This window comes from Pygocentrus nattereri, chromosome 20, assembly GCF_015220715.1.
Source record: "Pygocentrus nattereri isolate fPygNat1 chromosome 20, fPygNat1.pri, whole genome shotgun sequence".
NCBI classification, from domain to species: Eukaryota; Metazoa; Chordata; class Actinopteri; order Characiformes; family Serrasalmidae; genus Pygocentrus; species Pygocentrus nattereri.
In genome coordinates, this window is record NC_051230.1 from 27969462 (window position 1) to 27992978 (window position 23517).

General features: G+C 39.0%; 1 protein-coding gene across 2 annotated transcripts in view; it reads right to left on the reverse strand.

Annotated features, from left to right (window-relative positions):
* Positions 1–271: 271 nt before the first annotated feature.
* Positions 272–23517, reverse strand: part of rorb (RAR-related orphan receptor B) — a 51412-nt gene continuing 28166 nt past the window's right edge. Inside the window, exons 1-10 of one of the 2 annotated variants that reach the window (XM_017716695.2) lie at positions 21716–21841; positions 18260–18345; positions 17385–17526; positions 16432–16854; positions 12855–12976; positions 9507–9639; positions 6873–6980; positions 6637–6747; positions 6214–6326; positions 272–5165 (exon numbers count right to left, since the gene is read on the reverse strand). In XM_017716695.2, the coding sequence (XP_017572184.1) occupies positions 5007–5165; positions 6214–6326; positions 6637–6747; positions 6873–6980; positions 9507–9639; positions 12855–12976; positions 16432–16854; positions 17385–17526; positions 18260–18345; positions 21716–21734 (1416 nt within the window). In that variant the 5' untranslated portion in view covers positions 21735–21841 and the 3' untranslated portion in view covers positions 272–5006. Of the gene's footprint in view, positions 5166–6213; positions 6327–6636; positions 6748–6872; positions 6981–9506; positions 9640–12854; positions 12977–16431; positions 16855–17384; positions 17527–18259; positions 18346–21715; positions 21842–23517 lie in introns of those variants that run through there. The other variant, XM_037531762.1, reaches the window with a different exon arrangement.

Consider the following 23517-nt stretch of genomic DNA (forward strand, 5'->3'; position numbering starts at 1 on the left):
TCTTATGACAATCTTAAATGAGATCAATTGAAGACTTCACTTGCCAAACCATGCTTTTTCTAAATATTGGAAAGCTTTTGAGAAATGTCATAGGTTTATATGTGTCCCACCATGGACAACTAGGTTAGAACGTTTCCTAACTGGAGCCAGTCTTTCATTGACAGCAATGCTACAGTGATTCCACATCTGGCTGGGTGGGGTGGATGGCCTCTGTGGGCTTATGTTAACTCATTTGTCAGTTTTGCAATGTGTAAATAAGCCCTCAAACAAATCAAAAACAAAGTTTTATTGCGCGCTGACCAACTCCTTCATGTTCCAGATGAGAGTTCGGTGTGCGTTTGCAAGAATGAAGGTACTCAAATCATCAGACAAATAATTTTGCTTAAAAATAAACCATAACCAGTGCTACATCTGTTGTAAACATTCCTACTCCCCTCTTACAATCGTGATGGGGTGCAGTTTCCTGATTTAAAGACTAGGCTAACCCCCTTCTGATGATGTATCTTGAAGGTGGAAGTACATTTTGAGAGACTGCAAATGCTTAGGGGTATGTTGTTTGGAATTTTTGTCAGATTAATTATGCTTTAAATGAAGCAAAAAGACTCGATGACCAATTTAGATTAGTACCAGATGATGAATGCTAGCTAGCACCCTCAGCCTCAGCCTACAGGATTTAAGTTCCTGTCAGAAGTTTCCAAACTAGAGCCACAGCTATTGACTTTGCTGAAAGACTGCATAGTTAAAATGCACATACATAGATTCATAGTCTATCCAGGCCTTTGAAGTCCTTAATAAAACTGTTTCCAAGTGCTTGTTATCGTATTCACTTCATATACGGTTTGGTGTGCATGTATGTGTATGTATGAGTGCACATATGTATGACAGTAGAATGAGCAAGGTAAGCTGCGTCCAGTCTTTACGAACTGAACACGTACCCGGTAACATTCACTATAAAATTACCCACCCTCCCTCGCCCACCCCGAAGTATCACATGATCAAAACACAAAAAAGCCCACCGTTTTTTTTTTTTCTTCATCGTCGTGAAACAGCATGCAAGGATAACTGAACAACAATAGGCTAGTAGTAATATAATAATAATTCGAATAATAACCGAATAAAAAATAAAATCTTACAATGCAAACATGACAGTAGTAAATGCATTAGGTTATTGCTAAAGTACCTAAACAGTGTTGACCCCTCCCGGCCTCGATTCACAGTCTAAACCACAAAAAAAAAGAATCCTTCATCTTCAGTAGAACATTATTTTTTTCCCCACCAGATGCACCGTCTTCGACAAGCGTGGAAATGGATAGGGAGCTTATTCAGCGTACACGCTATAAATAATCTAACTTACATAGAGATCCGTTTCATTGTAGGAGAAGCAATAATAATTACAGTTTTCTATTTTTTTTTTTTTTTTTTACCTCTCTCTAGTGCTTGTGAGGCAGACCATTATATACAGATACAGCTTCTCTTCGGGGCCTTTCACAAGCACAGCAGTGACTAATAATTTAGACTGCAAAATTCAGACCATTTAACCTTTCACATTTTGTACACACAGATGCAAACATATGCACGCTCTCTCTCTCTCGGTCACACATACATGCCAAAGCCTTGTCTGGGTAGGTCTCGTTTTCAGGTAGTGTTTCAGAAACCCCCAAAAGATTCCAAAGATTTGTACCCTCCCCCAATGTTTATTTTTTTAAATAGGAGTCTCTTTCTATATCGAAAATAAGAAAGCTGAAGTCCCTGAGACGGATGCTTTCAGGCTGCATCCGGAAGTGATTGTCTTGAACGGGAGAAAGTAGAGAGCTTGCGGTTTTCTCAAACCATTAGACCAAACATGAGCGAACACAGAGGGAACGAGTGGTTGTCGTAGACAATTTGGGCTTTCCTATAGTGTAGTTTCTCGCTGGAATTCTGGCTTTATTTAAGGCCTACCTTCATAGAAACTTCAAAACATACGCCGAAGCATTAAATAAGGCATTTATGATGCAGTTTTGAGTGTTTATGAACAACTATTGTCATTAATTGGAAGATTTTCAAAGGCGTTTTGCAAAGTAAATGACTTTGTATTGACATAAGGCATGACTTAAGCCTTAACAAAAAGTGCAAAACATTCATTTATAGCACTGTTAGGAAGCATCATGTCCAAGTTGCACTGAAAGATATCCAAGTCTTCCATAGAACTGGTGCTCTTAACTAGGCCTCTGCCTTATAAGTGCCATTACTTGCCACATAACAGTGTTATAAGTGGTCACTTTAGTTTAAAGTCCCTTGTGCCAATGGAAATGTTATTTACATCACATAAGCCAGTAATCACATATAAAAGTTCAAATATTGCTCTATAAATCATTTTTTTAATGCTTATGTTTCTTAGGAAGTCCTTATGTAGGTTACCTATGCATAAAGCGGTACTGATTGTCCACTGAGACCACCCTGTGACCACCAACAACTTGTGTTATTGGGAAGAAAATATAGTGACGCTATTCAGCCCTCCCAAAAAAACCCTGGAAATTGATACTATCGCTTTGCGTTAACTCAAATGGACAGGTGATACTGTGGTAAATCTTATGATTAAAAGTTCTGTCAGCGGTAAATCTGTGGTGCAATAACTTGCATATAAGAGTAATTTTGTTAATCTTTCAATGGTTTTATATGTGATTCCACTCTGAAATCCATCAGTGTCTTTATAATCTGAAGCAGTGGTCGCTAACCCTCCTCTTGAAGATCTACCTTCCTGTAGGTTTCACCTTCCACCTAAATCTCACACACCTACTTCAGCTAATCAAGCACTTCTGAAGGCAAGAACTAGCTCGATCACGTGGGGTTGACTAGAGTCTGAAGGAAGATAGATCTCCTGGAGCGGCGTTGGTGACCGCTGTTCTACAACTTCAAAAGCTGAGCACTCAAGGGAGCATAATCAGGTTCAGGTTGATTAGTAAGGGTTGTAGAAAAAATTGATGCTGTATAATAATGTGATATTCTGGGTTTGAAATTCAAAACTGGAGAACCACTTATTAATGTTTGCTTGTTTAATTATGCTAATTGCATCTTGTCTCAACCTATAAGAGGGCGCTGTTTCTTTCTGACCAAGGATTCTGTCAACAATGAGTTCTCATTAGGTACAGTCTAATAATGTGTTGGATTACATGCATGAAAAAACTGTAACTACAATTCATTAGATGAAGTGAGTAATATTTGTTTTTGTGTAAGTATTCCTAATTGTATGTGTATTTTGTTTACAATGCTGTGACGGTATTGCAACACAGAACCTGTAGCAACTGATTAGTCAGAGTTTTCAGTCTCATCAGTGGTTTTCAAGAAAGTGAGTCTTCAGCTTCATTCACAAATCAGAAAAAGATGCACTGGTACTTGCAGGTGTTATCACAAGTTATCACACCATAGCTAACAAAAACTTGAAACAATGGTAAAGAAGATCTGCTCTTAACACGTGCTGTGGCGTGAAACATTTTTTTTCTTTACAAACTTTTCTGAGGTATGGGCGAAGAACGACGTGCATCATAGAAAAGCCTTTGCCTGAGAGAAGAACAGAGGCCTGTGGGTCAGTTCTGATCAAATGCAGCACATAATAGCGGCAAGCGACGCCTCAGTATTGCAATAAACTACGCGAAAACAAATACCCACCTTTTCGGTGCTGTATTATTGGATTTCAATAAATAATACAAAAGCTAAATGATTGTCTATCACAGCTTGTTTTTATATTTGCAACAAATATATTGCCGCTCAATATGCCTCGAAGTTAGGAAACATCTGCGTAGATTCAGGTTAAGCTTGATTAATTCCTCAAGGTAAGATTGATTGATTCCTTGAGTATTTACAAACTGTTGATGTTGCTTTCCAAGTTTTCTCTACGTATTCTTCCCATTCTTTCCTTCTTTCCCACCATCGCCCTCATGGCTAAAGTGTCCGAATGTATGTCTATAGAGTTTTTTTCAATAATTTCCCTTGTTTCTCTCATTTTAATCTTGCATCTCAAATTAGATACTTCAGAGCACCTTCTACCATGTGCCTCAGCAGAGGCTTTTGGCAGTAGATTTTTGGAGGGTGTTGGGGGAGGTTAAAATAGCCCCTAGCCTTAGAAGGCCCTTCCACGCATATCCCTTTGCCTCGACTGATTGTTCGACAGCAATCTAGTGCTTACGGACGACATTATTGCAGCGCTGAATGACAGGATGGTGAGCCATATTCATTTGCAAAATATATATCTCTATATCTTCTCATGGAAAAAGTACAGATAATCCATTCTTGTGTTTTCTCTTAGAAAATCCTTTACATTTCCATAGTTCCATAGTTTGTAAGGTTAATGTTGTTGTACCCATCTGTACATATCTACATAGCCCAGACAAGGCTTTTTAACATACCAAAAAAAGCAAAATAAAAAGCGTCCCCTAGTAGTTTTACAATTTTTGTCTAAACTTTCACAAGTTATATACAACTACAAAACAAAACAGGAAAAAATGTACATGGACAAAATACCGACCTCTCAGGGCCGCTGTTTATAAATTATGCCTAAAATATAAACAGAAGGAGATTTAATACTGGAATATGCTCCAAACTAGGGAATTGCTATGTTATCGTCTTCAAATCCAACCCTCATCCCCTTTTCAATATTACAATGCCGTATAAAAAAAGAAAAGGTCAAAGACCCAGACGAACTTACCCAATTAAAAGACAGCTTAAATTGCTCTAAAGTCTGTACATTTCTGGTCAGTCCTGGAGTGCACCCTCTCTAAGGGGTACGTATATACATTCTTTTGACTGAATCGGTGAAATCAGAGTTGGATTTTGCAGGACATTCCTGTAGTAGTTGTTATTTTTGCTGGACGGTTCCTTGGACGCTGTATGATCATCGGCATGCTGTCGAGGTAACCAACGGTGTAGGTGGCTCCTCCCCTCAGCCATGGGAGGTCTCCCGCTGACAGCCGCACTGCGTTCCTGTCCTTTCATGGTACTAAATATGGATGTGTATAGGGAAGTAGACGTCACTTGGGCATGACACTGGCAGCGTCGGGGTTGAAGAGCTCCTTATAAAGTGGGGGGAAGAGCACATTGACCGTTTCAGGGTGTAACTGCTGGAAGGCCTGCAGTTCCTCCGTATGCAGAGTGCACAACGCTGCCAATGTGGGGATTCGACCAATAAGCTGTGGAAGAACAAAAGGGTTCAAATTATATTGATGTGCTTTGTAAAGAGCTTAATGACCTTCATTATTGTCTGAAATAAAGCATTCTGGCATTCGCAATAGTTTGACATAGTGTTTACGTACAAAAGCAAGAACAAATGTTCCGAAAATGAAATGGAGACCAAATTGTCATCCAAGTTTATTGTGATTTTTTTAAACAAAAAACTTTTTTTGTTCTCATTACCAAAAGGTAAAGTACTCTTCAGACTTCAGTTTTTCAAAGCTGAAAATATTTCATTTATATTTCATTTATATTTATATTAAATTTTTCGCTGGTGACAAGAACCCATTTGACTACTCACTGATGTTACTGCTGTTGGCATGGCAACAACCAAGATAACAGATTGGTGTCCCAGCTTTACAAAACGATTATGCTAGTAATCTGGATATCAGTAAATTAATTCAAACACATATCCTGAATATCCAACGAAATTTATTGGGGTGACGAAAATGCAACACTTTTTTTTTCACCGTTTTATTTTTTGCTCAATTTCACGGGTGACATGAACTTACTCCACCAATGACTGTTGTCTTTGCTATTAACAAAGACATACACAATGATGTATCAGCTGTGTGTCCCATAACTACAACTTTTTGTCAAATAGAAGAAAGATTCACTTGTTTTCTACTTCATCACGTTCAGTGCTATATCTCCGAGCTCTGTCTGGATAAAGATTCAGCTCCTGAATGAGCAGTGAAATTATACATTCTCTTTTCACTTTTTCAAAATGATAGGTAGCCTGCCACACAATTTACCACAGCTTAGTGTTTTCCTGCTCTAACAAATCCATCTATACACAACAAGTGGTGCTTAATTAATAATCAATTGAATAAAGTGTGATTAGAGAGAGGCCCCTGAGGACTCAAACTGGGAACCACTGATGTGTACAATGTTTTAGGGCCTTTGCACAAAAAAACTGGACCACAATTTTCTCTTTGTAGCTGACCATGGGATGCCCTTTTGCACAAAACCATCTGCAGACCAACAAGAAATGAAATGCAGTCCTACCTTGGCCAACGCGTCCTCATCCATGTGGTTCTTCTGCATAATGTGCTGGAGAGCAAAGTAGATTTTCTCCTGTAGCTTCTGTACTTTCCTTGGTTCCATTAGCCAGGGACGATCTGGGAAAGCACAGGACAACATTTGGCTTTGATTTCTCTGTTCTCTCTTGTTCCAGGCCTAGTTAGCTGAATAATATAATTCACTTGCTAATGCAGATAACCATTCTTTAAATACTTCCCTGTCTTGAATCAGAATTCAAATGTTTTATCTAGTCATATCTTCAGGTGCTTCCGGCTTGCTAAATGCTAAAGGTTATTGTGAGTTAAATATTAAACTGATTTGGATCCCAAATTTCAATATCCTAAGTTCATCTGTTCTGAGAAAAAAGCAAACTAGCTTCTCCAAACTTTAACCTGTAACACGACTAACCTGTGGAGATGAGAACTGCTGCGGAGAACAGTGCGATCTCCTCTTCTGTCAACTGCAATGAGCACAAACTCTTTGCAAAGTCAAACACTGCGCTGACGAGATCGTCACAGCCTACAGGATATGGAAAAAGACGAATGGAAAAAATGTAAAACCTGTGACAAGAAATGAACAGAATACCTTGCTGGCATTGCTAGTAAAAAGTGGCTCAAAAGGAAAGGAAAGTAAATCTTTGGTACCGAGTGCTTTGAACATCTGCATGCCTCCGTATTTCCCCTCAAACAGAACAGTGTTGTTGAGAGGATTGAACGCCCTGCACATTCTGACCAGCACCACCTCCAGGCAACCTGAGAAAGTGAACGCCATTATCCATTATTACACTGAGTTACAGCAGTATGTAGCAGTGTCAGAAACCACATAAACAAGTTTACACAATGCTAATCAATGGATATTGGCTACTATTGCTTTATAGCTAGATTAGCCTAGTAGATCCCAAACTAAAAGGAAACTTTGCAAAATATGTCTCAGCTGATCAACTGATGATATTTAGGGCTTGACTGTTTTTCAAGAATACATACACCCATTCTTTTAACAGCCAACAGGCTAACAGGCTTCTCGATTAATACTCATGGTTAGGCTGGATGCTGAATTATGTGCTAAAGGCTTTACTGACAAACTAAAATGTACAAAGTAAAAATATGGTACCTGCACATTTAGCAAGCACCAAATCATTGCTACCTGAAATTAGCATTATCATAACGATGGTATTCAGAGACTTACAAAGATCATTGCTTACAAAGTTTCGACATTAAATTCAGCTTTATATTGAAAACAATGAAAAGCCCATGAACTTACTTGAATATCTGATTCCTTATTTTATGTTGGTACAAGTTGTGCTAGGTATGCTAGCATGCTGTTTGGTTGCTAGCTAGTGTTAGATAGCTCGGCTAATGTTCAGTGACATTGGTGCTCTGTTCTGGTTCACAGATATTAATGCAGCTTAGCTCGCTCTTTTAACATATAACAATGGAAAATGATTTTTCAGCTGACATGATGGTCCTTTGCTGCTTCAGAAAAGTATTGCTGGTCCTTAGTTTTATAGTAAAGCTGAAGGTACTGTACGTTTTGAAGTGTTATTACAAGATTATGCTGTATAAAAAAAATACTAGCTTGGTCACAGTACATTATTGTAGAAATCACAGAAATGTTCTACTATACAGTACTGGCAAATGTCCCACTGATAAAGCAGCGGGTTTTAATGGCTTGTTAAAGATTGTAGCAAAGAGATGAATAAACATAAGAAAAACATCTCATCAATAAATATTTGGTGTTTTTATGCTTATATAGCAGGCAATAAAGATACTGTAAAGCTGACAGTCAGCACAAACTCCCTTTTATTACAACAGTGCTGAAGCTGAACTGGTCAATTTGAATACAAACCACCGACAAAAACATGCACTGTAAAAATGATTGAAGTCGGCTCAAAATTTTAAAGAAAGTGATTACACTGCTTTGACACAACTTGAGGACACCAACTCAAACTTCTTAGTTGAGTCAAAAATTCTCCCTGCTAGTGTTTCTAGTTCTGCATTACAGTTAGAAAAACAAAATAGAATTAGCATGTTTTACTCTGTTTCTCTTCTAGATGGGGCTCTTTACCTCACACAGTCCTATCGATATTTTCTCCTTGCAGGCTTTTATGGACAGTTGTATTGCTGAGATTCAAACTCATGATCTCCTGATGTTAGAAATAATTATTAAACTGTTGCACCACATGTGGTTATGGTACACGTCAAAGTTCAAACACCAAATCTTTCCTACAGTGTATTAAACATGTTTGGACACAGAATATTAGTTGATGCCAGCTGTTCCTGAGTGGTGCAGTAGACTAAGCCATCACCCCAATGCGACATTGTGAGTGTGAACCCCAGCAATGCCATAGCTGCCCATAAGTGAGTTTATTTAGCAAATTGAGAAAAGAATTTAAAAAGTAAGAGAACTTTTGACTCAACTAAGAAGTTTGAGTTAGGTGAACTATAAAGTTATTCTATAATTTTTGAGTAGGACTAACTTCTCATTTTTAACAGTGTATAAAATGCATCCAGAACTAACCTTTAGAATCATGATATTATTATAATAACATTTTTATAAAGAGATCTGATGAGAAATAGGAAGAATAATATCTAAGCAATAGAAAAGAAAAAAGCTAAAAATGATGTGAAACTCCCTCCACCATGCTTCAACATTTATATTATTTAAGAACTCTGTGTTTTGGCTGCTTGAGATTAAGAAACAGCTGAAAGCTGACAATTATATCTGACAACTCATAGTTCATAACTGACAATGAGTAAAGAGTAAAGTACTGTTTTTTTTTACCATGTTTAATTAAGCTTGTATTACAGATTTACAGATTATCAGAATTGATTGTTTACAGAATGTTCAAATTGTTCAGGCCCTATTTAAAGTCACTGGTGTAGAAGAATGTAACAAAGAGTTTTATTTCAAAATGCACTATAGACAACTTTCTCAATTTTTTACAGTATATGTTATTGGGAATGTGCTTTACACACACAAAAATATCAGAGCTAAATTAGATACAATACCAACTTTATTAGAGACATAAAAATGTGTTTTCCTTTATATGTCACCTGCGATTTTTAATTAAAACTTGCTATATCCAAAATTCTCACAAATGGATAGGTAGCATTTTGGAATGAAATTGTTTATCAATATCCAAATATCTTCAAAATGGCAAAACATTCTTTAATTTTAATGTAAGTTAATGTAGAGAGATTACATTTTTTTTTTTTTTGGACAGCAACAATGTATTATTTGTCAACAATCTTAATGACCTGAGATATGGAGGGTCAAACCTGATTTGAGCAGTAGTATCTGGTCATTCTGACAGAGTTCCATGAAGCCAGTGATGCGCTTGGCAAACTCCACCACATACTGAATGGCATGGGTTATCTGGATCGCACACTGCTGCCACAGCACCTCCCGCGACTGAAAACACATACAAACAGGACTGTTAAACTTGTCGGATCTCTCGATTCAGTAAGTAGATGTCAACTAACATAATGCAAATGCGGACCCAGTTGCTTTTGTTCGTTTTTAGCCACACTAGCACTTTGGGATGAACTATTCCTTAAAGAGTTGCCCTGCAGATCTTTAATTGAGCTTGAAAATACTTCAGAGTATTATAATCATAAAGAGTTTGTGAAGTTTTTTCATTTATGATAGGTCTGAACAGCGAATAGCAAAAAATATAGTATCAGCAAATTGCTTTTGTGTGCTCGGCAATTCTCCTCATGCACAAGGAATCTTCATAGACGCTGTTTCAAAGGGCTGCTCTGTAATTACCCATAATCCATTTGACACAGGGAAATGAGGAGGGCTTGTGATGTGTCTGGTCCCCCTCCCATGATTCTGCTTAGAGTGGTTTATTAAATCCACTAGCGTTTCTCTCGCTCTCTCTGTCTCTCTCGCTGTGTATCAGAGCTGATTGTGGTTGTGGGATAACATCAGTTGTTTAGGCTGGGTTTTGCTAAGCCTGAGCCATGAGAGATACTCTAATGAACTCTAATCTTAAACATGCAGCTAATCTCAATATGTCTTTCTTTTTTCATTCATATCATATACTCACATATACAAACACACATACACTAAAAAGAAGAGAAGCTTCCACTCACTGGCCACTTTATCAGAAACACCCACCTTGGCCTTCCACTCATTGGCCACTTTATCAGAAACACTAATCTTGATATTCCACTAACTGGCCACTTTATTAGAAACACTCACCTTGTACTTCCAATCACTGGCCACTTTATTAGAAACACTCACCTTGTACTTCCAATCACTGGCCACTTTATTAGAAACACTCACCTTGTACTTCCAATCACTGGCCACTTTATCAGAAAAAACAATCTTGGTCTTCCACTAACTGGCCTCTTTATTAGAAACACCCACCTTGGACATCTACTAACTAACCACTTTATTAGAAACACCCAGCTTGTACTTCCAGTAACTGACCACTTTATTAGAATCACTTACCTTTGACATCTACTTACTGGCCACTATATCAGAAACACCTAAATTGTACTTCCACTAACTGGCCACTTTATTAGAAGTACTTTACAGGTCCACTGTACAGATATACCATTATTATAGATGGTAGCCCATCTGTTTAATAGGCCCTGTCCCAAAAATAGACCACCACCCAAAAATATCCAGCCAAGAGCAACTCTGTGGCCAGAACCTAGTCATTGTGACAACGCGCTAGAGGAGGGCTTACAGAAACTGTGCATCAACAGATAAACCACAGCATCTAAATGTAGGAGCTATAATGTAGTGGTTTCTAATAAAGTGGCCAGTGAATGAGTATGTTTTAGAGAGTTAGACCCAGAGAGAGACAGCAGGCTCTTATTAGATGCCATTATTCTGAAATTATTCTGTATCAACTCACTTCCAGCCAAGACTATAATTAAAAACTCACAATCCACTTTTTTTCTACCTGGCAGTAAAATCCAATTAATATGGTTATATCTGGGAATAAGAGAGGGGGAAGCATTTATCACACAGAATAAAAGAGCTGATCCAAGATGAATTTACTCATCATATCTAAGTGAATACAATTATTTGGACAGTAGGTGACTGATCCGAGACCCTGACTCTTTCTGAGGCTATGATGTTTGTGTTACAGTGCGCTTTCCTGAGTATATGGGTATCTCAGAACACTGGACAATAGTATGGATCATTAAGAAGACCAATTATGGAACCTCTAAACAACAATAATCAGCTACATAGACTGCATATTATAAAACGGATAGTTTAATTCCTAAAATTTAATTGGCTGAGCTGCATTCAAAGCCATTGTAAAATCCACGATATTTAGCTAACAGGCTAAAAGAGCAACAACCTAAACATCATTAATATCACAAACTTGAATTAAAGTACGTACGGTATGATTGACTGTAAAATGGGAGTAAAAAAGTGTGAAAATGTCACTGGAATGGATTGGAAGCTTCAAATATTCGTGTTTGTCAGTTGTACCGTCAAACTCAGACTGAATCCCAAATGGCTCTGTACTCCCTAAATAGTGTGCTAGCTGTGAAAGTTTAAAAATTCTAGCCTCTACAGCCAAACAGTGCATCATTTATTGTGTGGATGTGGTTTAGTCCCAAATGACTATTTCTTAACTATATTTTGCTCCTTTGGGCTGCTGGATCCAGTATTTAAATTCCTACATAGTGCACTATTTAGGGAGCAGGGAGCTGTTTGAAATTCAGCCCCAGGATGAGAGGAGGGGCACTGCTGGATTGGTGCTAAATAAGACTTGCGGTGGTAATTTGGTGACCAAAAACTACTTATAAAGCCAACGTTTCTGCATGTTCATTATTATATGACGAAGAAAAAATTAATGAAATGACCACAATATACAGCGATGGGCAGCCGAACGTTCTCCTCATTCAGTGGTCCTGGGTTGCTGGACAATGATACTGTACTTTAAAGGAACGACATTCTTGAAATACTTGCATGTGTCGATAATTATTAATAATAACAAATTAATTTCTGAGAAGTTATGTATTTTATCATATTTTATGTTGTCTGCTGTTTTATAAAAGCAATATGCCACTTGAGGCTGTGGGTTACTGCAATTTTTCCATTAGAAAAGTTTTAGGCACTCTGCTTCATGTTGTGGCTAACAACACCTTTCCTGGGGTAAAAACACAGTAACACAGTTTCTTTGGGCAGTCATGGAGGTTAGGGAACTGGCCCTGTAAATGGAAGGTAACGGTTTGATCCCCAGAGCTGACAGTCCATGACTGAGGTGTCCTTGAGCAAGACACCTAACCCCCAATTGCTCCCCAGGCGCCGTGGATAGGGCTGCCCACCGCTCCGGGCAAGTGTGCTCACTGCCCCCTAGTGTGTGTGTATTCACTAGTGGTGGTTCAATTCACGGATGGGTTAAATGCGGAGGTGGAATTTCCCCGTGTGTGGGATTAAAAAATTATCACTTCACTTCAGTAAGGCAACACTTGACCTGCAGCCTGATTGGTCAGTTTCTGAAGAAGAGAGTTACTGCAGGCCTACCTGTCATTGCCCATACGTGAGCTTTGCTGTTGGCAGCTATGAGGACGTAAATAGCGGTCCATTCATATTAACACAGCGGGTAAATAAGACACCAATGGAAGTAAAAAAAAAAAAAAAACAGTCCCCACCTTGCTTTGGTACATCTTGACCTCCTCGTACGAGTGTGTCTGCCAGGCAAGCTGCTGAAGCTCCTCGGCCGTGTACTGGCATGTCTCCAGGTGGGACTTTATGATGTTCTGCGCAATCCGGTCTAAGCAGGGGAAAGAAAACAGAACAGATCTCAGTTCATTCATTTTTCATTAACTAAAAAAGAACCGAGTACTGTTTAAGCCATGTGGTCATTTAAATCCCAAAAAAGCACTGTATGCTAGGTTAACCAGCTGCCTTGATAAACTAATGTCCCTTTATAGTCTTGATGCATGAGTGTCATCAGAAAGGTCAGGATGTGTTTATTACTTTCAGTCTATGGGGGCTCTCGTAGCGAGCATTCCACATGCTGTTGCTTTTGTTAGCTTCATTTATTCATACACTATATGGCCAAAAGTATGTGGACACCTGACCGTATATTGGACATCCCATTTCAAAACCATGGGCATTAATATGCACCTATAACAGCCTCCACTCATTTGAGAAGGCTTTTCCACAAGATTTTGGGGTGTGTCTCTGGCAATTTGTTGCCGTTCAGTCAAAAGAGCATCTATGAGGTAAGACGCTAATGTTGGACGAGAAGACCTGGCTCACAATCCATGTTCCAGTTCATGGTCAGGGCTCTGTGCAGGCCACTCGCTTCCAAACTCGTCCAAACATTGTCCACCAGTTTTCAATGTGTCAGCATAAATCAATAGTTAAGGTAAAAGTCTTTCAAAGTGATTTTGTGTGAAATGCTCTGTTCTAAAGTAACAGTCCGAGTCAGAGTTACACACAGTGGTGGTGGTAGGAACCAGACATCTGAAAATTTGAAGCCTCTGAAAGGTCCCTCACGTAAAAATTCTAATGCTAAAAGGTTACAAATTTGCTACCTGAAGCCTGAGACATTGTTTTTTGCAATAGGTGTGTAGGTACATTCAGGTATATATACAGTAAAGTAGGCATGTCAAACTGGGGACCTTCCAGGCCAAATTGCTGCAGAGATTAAGATTTAACCTCATCTAACACTCTGCATGCAGTTCATGAAGGCCTTGCTAGTTAGCTGATGAGCTGAATCAGGTGTGTTTAATGAGCCACTGTGCTGAAGTCTGCAGTGTTTTGGCCTGAGAGGACTGGAGCCTGACACAGGCACTGTAATGCAAAGTAGTACCCAAATAAAACTTATTTTTTCAGATTTACCACTATTTGCCTTCATCATCATTACATCCTCAGAAGACACATGCAGGTTCACTAGTGGTTTTGGACAGTAAATAAAATGGCATATTTGCATTGTAGACATTGTGACGCCTGGTTCCTATCACCACCACTGTAAAGATATCAGAGTTGATGAACTAGTTCACATCAAACCACTCTGAATGACTTTGTTTCTCAAGCATTGAACTGGGCAGAAATCTGGTAGAATCAGTGGACCTCCCAATTCAGGCAAACATCAATTGGTTATGAAGCTCAGGCATGCTGAGGGCTGAAAGACACGGAACTGTTGTCCTGAATGGACCAGTTTGGGATACTATTCTAAGTACAATGCATCTTCTATTAAAGCTGTCAGTCTCCATACAACAGTTAAAATATGCAGTGGTCCATAAATAATGAGCAGGTGTGATAATGACCATGACCATAATTACAGTGCATAATAATTCAAGCTGCCTTAGGATATCATATTTACTCGAAACCCTAAACCTCTGTAGACATCAAGTGAGTTGCATGACATTAAATGCTAAGAGCTAAAGTGGAATGGAAACAGCCGGTCACAGTATCTAACCACTGTCTTCTCCCAAACTTTATAACAGAGAAAGATATTTAGGTTGCTGTAAATGTTTGGGAAATGAAGCCCTGTACTGCCTACCATATGGAAACAACAGGTTATTTCTGTGATGCAAGCACGGCCAATGTAGAGTGTTTATTTTAGGTTTTATTTTGACTGACAGCTAAGCTGACTATTGTAGCTATAAAAAGGTCCCTATTGGTGTTCCTTTGATTGGCTAGTTAGGTGTTTTGTTGTTGCATTTATCCCATATGTAGTCATCAGCCAACGACATGTTTGGGGTCCAAAATTTTGCTTCTTTACTTAATGCTGGAGCAAAAGTCTCACAATGCTAACAAACACTAGAAGTCAATATTCACGTAAATCTTTCCCAAAAACTTCTCTCAGCCTTCATTCAGGTCTTCCTTAAACTCGAGCAGACTTGGAGATGTGGTTTAGAGCACAGTATGGCTCACTGTAAGCTATAAAAATGCACAAACCTTAATAATGCAGCTGAACATGGAGCAGGTTGAGCTTCTAACTCGTGTTCAGCTACACGTTAAACTTTTGTTGCTTTTTATAGTTCGCAGTTGAGTCATACTGTGTCTTAAACCACATCAACAAGTCCGTGCAACCATAGCGAAAACCTGGATGTTGTTTGAATGAGTTGACTGAAGTTTTGGACATGATTTTTATGGAAAAGATTTGGGTGACTATTGGGTATTGGTGTTTGTTAGCAACATCAGCCTTGTAGCTCCAACGCTGAACTAAAAATATCTTGCCAGGTCAGTTTGGTCTAGAGTAAGTGGAAAATTGTGTAAATTGGATTTTCATTGTTATGAAACCATTGTTTTAAGGTTAACGTGATTATGTAGTACAAAATTCAGAAGCACAAAATATTCCCATTATCTTCATTTTGCACTGTATTATTTTGGCTAATGTAGCTAACAAGTAATAGAAGGTTATAACTCAGTTTGCATTGTGCAAACTGCCTAAATCCTTAAATAGACTTGTTAATGTGATTTTTGACACAGTATGGCATACTGTTATCTCTAAAAATGGACCAAAGTAAGTCACACAGCTAAATGCCAAACTACTCAATGTTCTCTGCTGACCAGGGTATATATTTTTTTTTCCACCTGAATTTACACGACCAAATCATCAGGCAAATTACTCAGTAACTTTATGAAATAAATGTAATTTTTATTTTTTATTTTTTTTAAACGTTCCCCTCAAATTAACAGAACATGTGTTTTATGATGGCACATATTACTATATGCTTACAATTCACTGCTGAAAGCCAAAAATCTCAGAGGCTCTTTGTATTATTTTATAAAAATAATTTTTACAGAGCAGATCACTGAAGAGACGTCATCTGTTTATAGTTTATAGCCCAGATTTGTGGAAAAATGGGTCGACTTTCAGTAGAGAACAAATTGTAAGTTCGGATTCTTTCATTATAGGGGTTTAAAATGACACCACCATCTTTTGGAAAGAAGACAGTCACAGCTCTCATATGACACCCACCTTTTGAATGTAGCTTGTGAAATAGGAAAGTTATGACGAATATGACAAAGTACGTTTGGAACCACCGGTGGTCTCTGAGTTGAAGAGGTTAATACGTAACTGTTGTAGAGTGTCATATGGTTTCTGCAGTTTGAGGCAAGTATATTATTTTATGCAGTTTGCCCAATGCTAATCGGTGTTGATAAGCCTCACAGCTCCAGCGCTAAACTAAAGAAGAGAACTATGTCTTGGCTGATTGACTACATTGGATTAAGCCTTCAAAAGCTTATGAGCAAGAGCTATTGCCATACCCAGCTCCCCCATGGAAACTCCTGGCGCTAGTTGGCTGTCCTGGTACGAGCTGTAGGGGAAGAGGTTGGGCACGGGAGTCAGGTCATATATGGGTTCCTGCTTGATCTGCTTCATGCCGGCCATGTCCAGGCCGGACTGGTCCGGGCTGGGCTGGGTGGAGTCCATGCCGTAGTATCCGGCCGGGGCGCCGTTGGCCTGACCCTTGGGCATGTCAATGAGGTGGCCGTTGGAGTACGCACCACCAATGTCATGACCGAGGCTTCCGAGCCCAGAAGAGAGTCCAGAGGAGTAAACGCGGGCCAGGGCTTCGGCCTCACCCGTCTGCTGCTGCTGCCGCTGCTCCTGCAGACGCTGTTGGTGCTTCTGCACCTCTGCATACAGTGAGTCCCGCTGCTTCTTAGACATGCGGCCGAACTTCACCGCTGATGGAGGCGGAGTAGAGTAAGGGAGGGAAAGCAAAAACAAGCATTATATTATACTACTGCATTATACTATACTATTTCAAGGAAAATGTAATATTTACGTGTGTCTCTATAGATGTTGTACACTTATTTATAAATTATATATACATATATATTAATTTGTATTTCTTAATGTAATAATAGTAACTATTTTTTCTGTCATTATTACTATTATTATTTTTAGTTTATTATTAACTATATAATTTATTATATTATATTATACGCACCAGCAATATATTATTATTGTTAGTTATTATGTGTATAACCTCAGCATTAAAATAATAACAATGCCATTTCTTAAAATATTTTTGTTGCTTATTATTAATATAATTATAGTGAGTTTTACATTTAGTTTCTACCAGACTGTGAACAATCATGCTTAATCATGCCAAATTTAAAATAATGTAGTTAGTAATAAAATGTATTATTGAAAATCAGATATATAAGATTATACACTCGAATAAAAACGGAAAAACTGCTCTGTTTCTCACCATCCCGGGACATTCCCAGAGCGAGGCATTTCTGCAGTCTGCAGTGCTGACACCGGTTGCGGTTGGTTCTGTCGATCAGACAGTTGCGCTGGCGAGGGCAGGAGTATGAGGCATTGTTCTGTTGACTCCTCCTGAAGAAACCCTACAGCAGGACACAGCAGAGGATATTAGAGACACCCTACAAATAAAACTATTAGGAAGTAGGTCCTAAACTCAACTGAACAGAAAGGGAACCTCAACCAATTTATTTGGGATGAAAGCTTAGGACCCCATCTGCTCTTCAAGATTTCCCTGCCCTAAAAGCACTGCTGGCCTTTTGAAGTCTAAAGCTATTGCTGTTACTTTAATTATATAATTCAATAAATAACTACTACTACTTTTGAATTACATCAGCATGTAGTCAAAGCTTTCTATGCCCTACGGTGTTTCCTATCACTGTATAGAAGATGCACAAGGCCTCCTTTATTGTTGGATGTTCATTCAGAGCACAATTCGGATTAATTAGAGCTTATTACTGGTTTGTGACTGAAGTGTAACTTCCTATTCATGTGTTTACTTGTTTAAAAATGTTGTTTGTAATACAAACTATATGAAAATATTCACATAAATATACACAATTAATAGCAAAAGGCTTAAATGGTTCATTCATTTGCATTAGATTTTCCTTCTGTTTCCCAAGCCATTAAATAAAACATGCTTTTATTATCACTGGCGATATCTGCCAAAAATTTCTAAACGGTTTCTGACAAGCCTACACCCAAGCACTAATGTGGCTGGTGATCTAGTCTAAACCGCAAAATCAATAGTCTTTAATGGTGTTAGGCAAGGTACTGTTCTACAGTGCTTTTTGAAAAGCCTGTCACGTTTATTCTCACCTTACACCCCTCGCACGTGATGACCCCATAATGGATCCCTGAGGACTTGTCTCCACAGATTTTGCATGGTATAACTTCGATTTGGGCTGCGGAGAGAAAGAGAGAGAGCGTAAGAGAGCCAGTTAAATGACAAAATAACTACTTAGCTACTAATCCAATCCACTCAATTCATACCTGGACCCCCCCTCTGGATCAAAATGATTGTCATGGGTAACTCTTTTGACCAAAAATGAGCACTAGAAGTAGGTTCTCTGGGTGAAAAATCAGCCTTTGTTATGAGCAACAAGTATTGCCAAATTAGCATTTTTAAACTTTCATTTACTGAGGTAAATGTCTAGTGTCTTGTTCAGTGGTTGGAATAGTGTAGTGGGTAATACACCTGCTCTGCCTTCTGCATTGTAGACTGGGGCTCAGATGTGTCTGGACAAGCACCCTACACTATACCAGTAAAAGTCCTTGGGCAAGACTCCTTACACTACCTTTGCCTACCTGTGTAAAATGATCAAATACGCTATAGATAAGAGTGTCTGCTAAATGCCGTAAATTCACTGGCTAGTTCAACCCATAATTCCATTTCCACATTACCATAAATGTATCCATCGGCCAAGTCTGAAGTGTTTGAACTTTGCTTCTTTATTTTTGTTTATTTTGTTCCGCTACAAGTCTAATGCATTTCACACAGTAATAATGCATGGAGTGCTTATTTCCTTACTAGTTAGCATAGAACAAAAGGCATAAATCACTTTTAAGCCGAGGTGAGTTGTTAGCCCCTTTTTTTCAGTAGTAATGTAATTTCTTCCTGTCTTGGAGAACTGTGCTTTCTTGAATAACATTCGGTATTCAAAAGGAAGCAAGTCAATATTTATCAAATCTATGTTTTTATTGTGGCATGATATTTATCTCGACACAGCTGTCTTTGTTGACTATTTTCACAGCAGTGGTTTTCTTTCACTCCTTGTTGCTCACTAGCAGCAGCTCAACACAGTCTCAAAAGTTCATACTTAGAGATGCAATAGTGTCAAAGTTAATCTTTAAACAGAGTTACAGGAAAAATATTTTATTTCTTTATATTAAGTAAATAAATCCAAGTCGATTTCCTTCCACTGGCAGAATGGCCACTAGTAGGCCAGCAGAGAAAGGCAGAGGCCGTATAATCCAAAATAGACTTGTTTTTGTGGTTTTTGACCACACTGTCACAGAGCTAAAAACAGTAGCACCATGCAGATCCTGAGGCAAGTCTGATTAAAGAAGGATAAATTTGCCTAGGCTAATCAAATACACTTTTTGGAGAAACTACTGCTTTGAAATAAAAGAAAGAAACATAATTTTCTTAGAAAGAGCAAGAAAACACTGAACTATGTATTCATCCCTAAGTGTAGTTTACACTTGCTGGTGTACAATTAAAGACTGTGGGCCATCTGTTTATGGCAAGTTTATAGTAGCAATCCTGTAGCTCTTTATCAGTGGTCAGTTTATCAGTCTGATGCAATCACACCATGAGCCACACATTCCACCATGAAACTACCATGTCAAAGTCACTGCTGAGCTGAGAACGATCCACCACCCAAATATCATCTGGTCAACAGCAGTGTTATGGCCAGAAACTGAACAATGATGAATGGGGCAGAGTAATGGTGTCCAGCAAAGGACAAGAATCTTACAGAAAAGCAGTACTTGTTACTTTTTTGACCTTTACAGAGATATGTTGGGATGCATTTGTTATATGTCCAAAGGTTATAAAGGCAAAGGTCAGTTTCAGATTTATGAAAACTATGGAAAACCACATTTGCATTTTTTCTGTACACCAATCCAGACTTGCAAGCCTTATCTAAGAGTGTCCTACGGGCTGCGTTTCGTTGCAAAATGGAAATTAAAATGAGGAGAGAAGATCCACAGAGAGAGAAAATGAGAGAGAGTGGGAGAGAAATCCAGACCCGTCTGCATGCTGAGACTGCACACTCACTATAAAGAGATTAGCCACCCAATCTAATCCTAAATTATTTCTACACACGTTCTTCCCCCTGCTCTACACTGGCTTATCTGATGCAGCAATTCTCAATTAATCTTTCCATGCTCGAGCCCACATTCCACTGTGCCAGCGTCAGAAGTGTAGAGGAACGAAGATGGCCAAGGAAAGTGTTGTGGTACTTCAGTTCTTTGCTCAGTTAGCTTGATATTGAACTACGAGTAACCTTCTCTGGGCCATTCAAATCACTCTGATGTTTGTTCAACTCACTAATAAAGTACGAACTCAAATAGATACAGTGATTACTAGATAGTGTTTTCTACAAGCGACACTGTCCCAAAGCAGTGAGGGCTGAAAGCCCCATAATGAGCTACCTCAAGACAACAGGACAAAAATCTTTGAGTATGAGGAAGAACCATTCTGAGTCTCAAAAGGAGAAACTCCCTAAAGACATGAGGAAGAAACATTGAGATGAACCAAGACTCAAAAGGAGAGGTTCCGTAGGAACATGGGGTTGAAAACACTGAGAGAGGAACCAAGACTCAAACTGAAAAACTCCCTTTTAACTTGAGGAAGGACAACTGAAAGGAACCAAGACTCAAAAGGAGAAATTCCATATGAACATGAGAAAGAACCAATTAGATGAACTAAGTCTCAAAATGAGAAAACCAAAAAGAGCTTGAGGAAGAACCACCAAGAAGAATCAAGCCTCAAAAGAAGTAACCCTGTAAAAACATGAGGAAGAACCAATGAGAGGAAGCAGAGGAACCTCAAATAGAAAAACTCTATAAAAGCAAGAGGAAGAAACAAGTGAAGGTGCAACAGTTACTCCACCAAGAACATGCCATCCGTAAGGATTATAAAGATAAACTTACTTTATTGACCTTGAAGAAAAACGTGTCTTACACCTAGTGGGGCTGACCATTACATGAGAAAACATTCAGACAGACCTTCTGTCTTGGTTCTTTCTCTTGCACTAAGGGAGTTCTTCATACCATGTTTGCTCTGGACTTCGCTTGTTAAAGATCTGAACCTTTATTTCTTAAAAGCTGTCGTAAAACTTGCTGTACAAATATAAGTCTACAGCATCCAGAGAAGACAATTCTACAGAATAGTAATAGCCGACCATTCAAGCAAAGTATTCTTTCCAAAGGCAGCTTTTGTGTTTCAAATTGTTCCTTTTTGCAGATTTCTGCAGGTTTGCATACAAAATGTCTTTGTGCACTTCGTGATCTCATCAATGAACCCAAGCTCAGTGACACCATTGTGAGAAAACCAGCCCTAAGCCTGAACCTCTCCACCTCTGTACCTTACAGTGCCCTTAGTGCAGTCTGGTTGGAATTGTTCTCCAGGCTTTTGTGAAATGACCCAACTTTACCAATGGTTAAAGTGTCCAAATACTCTTTGGAGCAGTCAAACAGGTCAGCTTTCAATGGGCAAAAGTCATAAACAAACCGAAAAATGAAAAAGAGCAAAGTCCCTTCGCTTACCTACAACATCTGATTTCATTTTCTGCGGACGGCGCCACGCTCACACCTAAGACGAGCACACCGTGGGGGATCCTCAAAGGAATGTGAGTGAACCTGTGTTCACGCGCATGTCTAGGAGTGTGTGATCTTTTTCCGTGGAGTGGGCGCATGTGTATCTGTGCGTATGAGCATGCTGGTAATCTGTGTGAGAGAATATATGCTCAGAACGGCTGGCTAGTCTGGCTTAGCCCGAGAGGAGACAGCCTGTATGCATATGTCATGCCTGCAATTACGTGGCTAGAAAAAGCGTCTAATTTAACTAATTTAAAGCTTGTTAATGTGATAAATTATTAATGCCACCTTGACCCTTTGACCACCTTGACCCTTTGAACCATTCGTGCTAAAGCCCAGCTGTTCGTGCACCATGTGTTGCTGTGGTTGACTGCAGCCTTCTTGTTCAAATGCAGCTTTAAAATGGGAAGGTTCACTGATGAAACCAGAGGTATTTGTGCTATCACCAAAGCTGGGCATGAAGTGTCATTTACAAGTAAAACATTACCACTGATGCTGGCAATATCAGTGATATCGATAACATTAGCATGGCTTGGGCAGACTACGCTGCATAATGTGGATAAATAAACAAACAGCAACCTGAAAATGGAAAGCTCTAGTTCTTCGAAACAAGACATAACATAATGAGGGCGAGAGGCTGCAATCAGGAATGTGCAGCCACTGTTGATTTCACTGCATGTTTCTAATGAAAACTAGAAACGGTGTTCACCTTATTTTCATGTTCATGTGATTTTATGTTCATGTACATGTTGAATTATTGAAGGTGAAGGTCTTTGTGGGGGAAATTTGGTGACAATTGTGTGAGTTCAGACAATTTAGAACATAGACGACCATTTTCTGACATTTTCTTAATCCCTTCTTGGTTTTACTAAGTAAATGACCTCAGTTCTGATTGGCTGTCTTGCTTTGAGCCCCATTCAAAAAAGCTAGAGACACTCCTAATAACATCAGCGTGAATGGGTGGGGCTATGCTGCGGTAGCCTAAATAAGTAAACGTATGTAAATTGGTTTTTGTGACATCACAAAAATACTGTTTTCAAAACAGGCTAAGTAAGAACTGAGGAGTGAATATTATGTCTTAAAACTTTAACTTTTACATGCTACATCAACTGCTTCATTTCAGGAAAACTAAACCATTTTTCCACGATATGGACCCTTTAAAAGCCTGTGTGTGTAGGTCTCTTATCCAGCAGTATATGTGTAAGTGTGGTGTGTATTAGTCATGTGTGGGTGTGCACTGTGTAATCTAATGGGATTAACGCACATAGCCATGTCCAGCGTAGACTGTTTAAGCTGTGGTCAAGCCTGTGTGCTTCGTCTCTCTCTCCCTCTCTCTGTATAGTCTGCTCTGGCTTAAGCTTTCCCCCCGGCATGCGTGTCTCAGGGGTGGGAGTTTGCCCTTTGTGACCCTCAGGCCCCGGCGACACAAGGTCATTCCCATAGCCATGTCACCTTCAGTCCTCCGCTCCTGGGTAAACGGACATCTGTCTGCCATCATCACAAACACAGCCCTTGCACTGAAAAATGTGATGCACTGCATTTCCACACTAATAAATAATAAACAAATGTTAAATTCAGCAGATAAATTGTAACTATGCTTTAAAGAAATGTGTAGAATTGTGTCTTTTGTACATGACTATATTACATCAGCACAGTTTAGTCCTTTATTTGGCTTTTTTTTCTCCAATAATTTTTGTTGTAATAATAAATGTAAATGTAGTGTGTTTTACTTAAGTGGAAATGAACATGTA